The sequence below is a fragment of the Pinus tabuliformis genome, chromosome J (genome assembly GCF_031772625.1).
Source record: "Pinus tabuliformis cultivar Carrire ecotype Pingquan chromosome J, CPIR1, whole genome shotgun sequence".
Classification (NCBI taxonomy): domain Eukaryota; kingdom Viridiplantae; phylum Streptophyta; class Pinopsida; order Pinales; family Pinaceae; genus Pinus; species Pinus tabuliformis.
This window is the reverse complement of record NC_142295.1, coordinates 413,694,846-413,701,718: the sequence shown is the minus strand read 5'-3', so window position 1 is coordinate 413,701,718 and position 6,873 is coordinate 413,694,846. Positions and strand designations below refer to the sequence as shown.

The window sequence follows — 6,873 nt, the reverse complement described above, 5'->3', positions numbered from 1 at the left end:
AATGAAAAATAAAAATTCTCAAAGGATAGTGATTCATATACCACTTCTAATATTTAGAATTCTTTTAAACCTTGTTGATGTTTTGAGTTGAATTATTGTTTTGGTTGGTAAGCTTTGGAAGTTATTTCTCAATTGGGTCTATTTGGGTGGTTAAGAGGATAATTTGTTATCCTCTCCACCCAAATTGAAGTCTTGATTGTGAGATGGTTTCCCCTTGTGATTCAGTGGGGGCTTAAAAGATGCTAAAAATCTCACTCATGCTCGAGGGTGAGATGAGATGAGATGTTTCCAAACATATTAAGCCCAAGGGGCTAACTCAACATCTCACTCATGCTTGAGGGTGAGATGAGATGAGATGTTTCCAAACATATTAAGCCCAAGGGGCTAACTCAACTCGATGTTGCTAATGTTGTTGGGAATTTGGTTAGTTTTATAAGAACAAGTATTTGCTTTGAATCCTCCTAAGCAAGGTGCACTAGTATGCACCAATGATTTTACCAAGTGTTCCATCCATAATCTGAGGTAGCATCCCTTGGGTTCTAATACAGGTTTTCCTTGAAAAAAGACAAAGAAAAAGAGAAGTTATTTATGAAATGATTCTTAAGTTTGTTTGAAAAGAAGTTTAGTCTATGTCTTTAGAAGTGAAAATAATTTTAGTGAAAGGAGAATGGACTTCTAGGGAATTTATGCATCTACAACTTTCTATCTTCATACCTAGGGTTCCATCCAATTCTTTCTGCTTTAACAATAATAATTTAAAAAATAAGAAAGAATCATTGAGAAATCTCCACATTTTTCAATTTTCCATAAAAAAGATGTCTACTAATTAAACGGGCATGAGATTGAAATTACACCTATAATTATTATAAATATGGCAGAAATTACACCTATAATTATTATAAGTATTGCAAAAATTACACTCATAATTATTATACTTATGATATTTTTCTTTTGATAAAATATTATTTTAAGATTAATTAAATATTAAAAATCATTTATATTATTTCTCCATTAACTTTCCAATTTAAATTAAAAAATAATAATAATAATTCCAATTCCAAATAAATCCACCATTAAGATTTACTTCATTAGCAATTCCCAGTTAGCATGACAACTAAGGTATGTCAAAATATTCCAACTTAAGTGTATCCCCAGGTTTTAGTTTTAAAACGTGTCTCCTTTCAAGACAACCTAGGTTTTAGTTTTAAAACGTGTCTCCTTTCAAGACAACTAAGGTAGGTCAAAATATTCAAACTTAAGTGTATCCCCAGGTTTTAGTTTTAAAACCGCTCTCCTTTCAAGGTTTCTCACTTTCAATAGGCATCTTTATAAATTCTAATAACAAATAATAAGAGTATGGGAATAAAATAGAGAATTGAATGAGTAAATAGTTTCTTAATTTATGGTATATAAAAATTATGTTTGGAGATAAATTTCTGGAAAGAAAATGGAGAAATTGTGATATCTGATTTTTTCTGTCAATACTTCACCCATCACCCATTTTCAGTGAGTTTGAAAATTCAAGATGAACAAAGTTAATTTAAAGAGAATTAGACTTCATTGATCTTGTTATCTCTTAGCCATAAATTTTCAGGATAAATGGTTCACATAAAACATTGCAGTTTCTAGATGTAAATTTTTCCAGAAATTGTCTCCAACCTAAACTAGCACTGTGAACATCTACATTTTAATATACATATATATATATTAAAAACCAGTTTTTCAAAATTATTATTGACTTTTAAAAAAATTATTGACTAAATTTTTTTCATATTTAATATTCCTTAAAATTTTTACTGTCATATCATTAAACTATGTACATACAAAGAATGTTTCATTACAAATAAATTAAGAAAAATGTTATATATATAAATTTCTAAAAATTTTAAACATATTGATATAATTAATTATATGAAATACAAAAATAAAAATATTCAATAAATATAAAATAAAAGTTTTGAAATTACAACCATTACAAAATCACATCACATCATTGCCATGGTGTTTTTTATTCCCCTCTTATTTTATATCCAACCCATGATTTCATTTGCTGATGCAGAAGATAGCTCTTCAAAGAGATCCCCATCATTAAAATTTAGATTAGTTAATACCAATTTAATAATATTATTTAAACCCATATCATAAAAAAATACATCTAAATTTTTGAAATTTTCTTCAAAGAGATTACCTTTTCGTCTAAACTCTCGCTGTAAATAAAATGGAAATTCATAAATGTGCATGTGTTAATGTCCCGGACCTGCTAAGGCCGTGACAAACACGTTTTTGAAAAAACATGAAGAACGTGGACGGATTATGTTTGAAACATTTATGGAAGGATTTTGAAAAAACATGAAAAACGAGGACCAATTCTTATTGAGATATTTAAGTTTCATATTTGATTGATATTTTCATATTGTTTTTAATATATACTGACTGTGAATATTGCAACTAATTCAATGTTTTGGCTTTTCTTTGGTTGTCCCACTATCGTGTATCACCAGATATCCACTGTGATACGTACACTAGTTTTTCCTATCTCGTCACATAGTGAAGTGAATCACAAATGCACAGCTAAAAATGGCCAAATTAATTAGATTCTCTCAAATCTATAATTCGACACATGTATAGCTTTCTGGACATATTACTGCACATCTCCACTTTAAAAAAACTCACATTTTGAATCGTCATTTTTTAGATTCTGGGTTTGCTTTAAATTGTGGAGGCCCACAAAAGATTGTTGCTCCAGGAGATGTTTTTGAGCAGGAGAGCGAAACACTTAATGCTGCCTCATTTTATGTCGACAAAACACAGAAGTGGGGAGTCAGCAATGCTGGATATTTTTTGAACTCCAGTAATACAATTTATTCTAGCAATCCAACTTATATAGCAACTAGTCAGTCTCAAGTCACAAAGTTATTGGAATCATCACTGTATCAGACAGCACGCCTGTCTGCCAGCTCACTTCGATATTATGGTTTAGGACTTGAGAATGGACAATATACAGTAAAATTACTGTTTGCAGAGATACAGTTCTTAGATACATCAATCTGGCAAACTATTGGAAGACGCGTTTTTGACGTTTATATTCAGGTACAATGATATTGCTGTTTCTTTCGAAACATAAAATATTTTTTGTGCACCTCCTCTGATTATTTCTGTGTGCATCTTTTTATTCTTTTGCATAGAATAGTTGCAACTATATGATCTTTGTCTTTAGCAAATGATCTAGATTGTATTTATCAATAAATATACTATTCCTAAGGTGAAAATGCCTGCAAGCATATTTGCATTTTTTATTTGTTCTACGTGAATGATTTCTATATGTGCCATAACTAAATGTTATAAATTTATGTATGTTGATGTTGTAGGGGCAGAAAGTATTAACAGATTTTGACATCCGAAAGGAGGCAGGAGGTTCAAATATAGGCGTTGTTAAATATTTCAACAAGACCAGCGTAACAGCAAACTTCCTCGAAATTCATTTTTTCTGGGCTGGAAAAGGAACTTGCTGTATTCCAGTCCAAGGAACCTATGGACCATTAGTATCAGCTATAAGTGTTACGCCTGGTAAAGATAAAGAATAGCGTGTTTCATTAAACAAAAAAGTTCTGGACAGAAGTGTTTTCTACCATGGACGGGCATAGTGGGCTAGGCTCAAGACGGTTGCATTAAAATGTTTCTTATATGAAGAATTATAAATTGTTTTTCTATTATGAAATGAGAAATACATTGGCAGTTTCAGCTTACTTTGTAACTTTCGATTTTTAAATGTGCAGAAATCAATTCCACTGTGGATGGGTCTAAAAGTAAGACAGGAATAGTGATTGGAATCACAATTGGAATCGCTGCAGCTTTGATGTGCATATTTTTTGTCCTTCTCATTTGGAGGAGGAGAGTCCAAAAGCTCGCAGCAACAGATGTTGAGGAAGATGAAGGTATTGACAAAAGAGTGGACTCCTGCAGGGCATACTTCTCCTAAAATGTTTTCTCTTCAAATTTTCTGGTTTAATTTAGTTGCAAGAAACAAACAGTGCCTTGTGTTTATATATTAATGATGATTTCTTCTTTTGTCAGCAATAAATGTTATCCGATCAAAACTGAAAATTTTCAGCTACGCGGATATGAAAATTGCAACAGGAGATTTTGATAGAGAGAATAAATTAGGCGAGGGAGGATATGGTGCAGTTTATAAGGTGTGTTATTACTCTTTCTATATTTTGCATTTTCCTCTTTGTTATGAAACTGTGTATACAATCGAATTGTGTTATTTCTTCCTATATTGTTTGTCATTCTAAATTGTGTCTTTGAAATAGGGCATTCTTTCGGATGGTAAAATGGTGGCAGTGAAGCAGCTCTCTTCTGATTCTAGACAAGGAAAACGCGAGTTCATAAATGAATTGGCTGTAATATCTGCAGTGCAACATAGGAACCTTGTAAAGTTGCATGGATGTTGTCTAGAAGCAAATAATCGGCTCTTGGTCTATGAGTATTTGGAAAACAACAGTCTTGCAAAAGCTTTATTCGGTAATTATGTATACAGATATATATAACTGTAATAGTAAATTCTGAATTGAAAATTTCCCCTTTTATTCATTCAAGACATATCAACAAATACGCTGGTATCATGTATGTTGCAGGTAATAAGAAGTCTCTAGATTGGCCTGCTCGATATAATATATGTATTGGCACTGCACGTGGACTCGCTTACCTTCATGAGGAGTCCAGTGCTCGGATAATTCATCGAGATATAAAAGCCAGTAACATTCTGTTGGATGAGTCACTGAACCCTAAGATAGCAGATTTTGGCTTGGCTAAGCTATGCGATGAGAAGAAAACTCACATCAGCACCAGAGTTGCCGGAACAATGTAAGCTAATCTAGTGTCTTCGGTATTGGTTTCCTTACGAAATATATAATATTTTTGCATCTAGAGAAAACATAACGCTCTATAAGGCAGGGGAGATTTTCAATTTTGTGTGCATCTGTAAACTAAAAACCCAAAATGACATACTTCACCTATTTTTATACCTCATACATCTTGACAGCGACAATAAATAAATTAACATAAACTTAGATGTATCAAATGCAGAAGCGAAAAATATATCAAAACCTGTGGCATTCTGTCAACCATAATTTGAAATTAAAATATATTTGTTTTAATATTCACTATATTTGTGATCTCTTCTGAAATTATGAAGCATGCTTATATGAAATATGTCAATATGTGAACACTAAATGATTTCTGATGGTCATAAAATGCCTGTCTTTTGCATTTTTTTAATGGTTTGAAATCACATTTTGGTGTGCTGTTTAAATACAACGGCCAATAATTTTTGTTATACAGATCCAAAATTACTTCCGATGAGTGCAAAGTTATACTCGAAAGTGTCATATATTTTCTGGCTCATAGGAAAATGATAGAGTATGAATCTATCTGTAATTTAACCCATGTTAAAGTAATCTAATTCGACTCATTCTACCATAATGTTTGAAGTGGATATTTGTCTCCGGAATATGCCATGCGGGGTCATCTCACAGAAAAGGCAGATGTATTCAGCTTTGGGGTTGTTGCTTTGGAACTTGTGAGCGGTAGGAGCAACACAGACACTAGCTTGCCACAAAAGATGGTTTATCTTCTGGACTGGGTGTGTACAGTCTTATCTTCCAATATGGTATCCATGTAATTTAACTTTAGCCATTACTAACTGCTTGCTTCTCAATATTGCATGGCATTGCAGACCTGGCATCTCTATGAGCATGGAAGGCTACTAGAATTGATGGATCCTGACATAGAATCAACATGCTCAAAAGAAGAAGTCCTCAGTGTGATTGAAGTAGCCCTTCTTTGCACTCAAGCCGTGCCTACAATGCGTCCATCGATGTCACTAGTGGGGGCAATGCTGACTAGAGATGTAGAGGTCATCCCAGCTACTTCTCGCCCGGGTTACATTAAGGATTTGCAATATAATAATTTCATTGCAGGAGCTACCAGCACTGACAGTACACCTGTGGTACAGTGGTAGTAACAACACATATGCGAGCTACCAGCACTGGCAGTACACCTGTGGTAGTAACAACACATATGAATAACAGCACAGAGAGTTCACCAAGTTTAAATCGTGACAGATTGACATTGTCTTCAGCAGAGACAGAACGTAACTACAGCAAAGATGGATTGTGCAATAAGAGTCGAGCAGAACTGACTTTAGCATGAAGATTATGAAACTGCAGACTAGTTCTTTTTGGTAATTCTATTTCGTAGTGTCAGAGGTCATGGTTTTTCATTCTATCATTAGCTTAAGCTTCCATTTGTTCCGTAGTTGTTAGCGTATGAGTCTGTTAGGTGAGTTTGTGTTGTATGATATCAGATTTCAACTGCATATTATAGTGAAAGATCTTGCTTCTCGCAAGATATGTATTTCGAGGGCTCCAAGATGTTCTATTCAGAGATTGGTCATATTAGCATTCATCTATAAATTTCACAATTATGTATGTGGAGAAATGAGACATCAATTGTGGAAGAGGTTATAATATTTTATTTTAGAAAGAATATGATGTTATTTTTCCTTGTGGATATGTAAAGTGGCACTTCCTTGCCAATCATCTTTCTAGAGCCATCGACAAGAATAGATGGTAAAAGTGGGATAGGAAAAATAATGGCAAACAATTTTAAGGAATTCCTTAACATAAATGGAAGGTCATGCACTTGTGTTGGAAAAGCAGAGGAGGAAAGGCACAAAATTTCACACAAACAATAACACGAGTTGTGGCTCTTTTATTGACGACACAAACAATAACACTAGCTATAGCTATTTTATTGATCACATAAACTTTGATTACAATGAACCCGGTGAATGGTATTTAAACTTTTTCC

At 33.2% G+C, this 6,873-nt stretch overlaps 1 protein-coding gene across 1 annotated transcript; it reads left to right on the top strand.

Annotated features, from left to right (window-relative positions):
* The first annotated feature begins 1,107 nt into the window (after positions 1-1,107).
* On the top strand, positions 1,108-6,559 carry LOC149227591 (putative LRR receptor-like serine/threonine-protein kinase At1g56130). The gene is made up of 9 exons (XM_089380546.1): positions 1,108-1,119; positions 2,629-3,090; positions 3,369-3,567; positions 3,777-3,935; positions 4,075-4,193; positions 4,314-4,524; positions 4,638-4,866; positions 5,494-5,644; positions 5,738-6,559. The coding sequence occupies exons 1-9, from the start codon at positions 1,108-1,110 to the stop codon at positions 6,020-6,022; spliced, it is 1,827 nt and encodes a 608-aa protein (XP_089236672.1). The 3' UTR covers positions 6,023-6,559.
* The last annotated feature ends 314 nt before the right edge of the window (positions 6,560-6,873 follow it).

Bases quoted from the DNA above. Each gene is read 5' to 3' on its own strand.
- LOC149227591 (XM_089380546.1), top strand. The intron at 4,194-4,313 runs GTGTGTTATTAC...TCTTTGAAATAG, and splicing joins GATATGGTGCAGTTTATAAG to GGCATTCTTTCGGATGGTAA. The intron at 4,525-4,637 runs GTAATTATGTAT...TGTATGTTGCAG, and splicing joins TCTTGCAAAAGCTTTATTCG to GTAATAAGAAGTCTCTAGAT.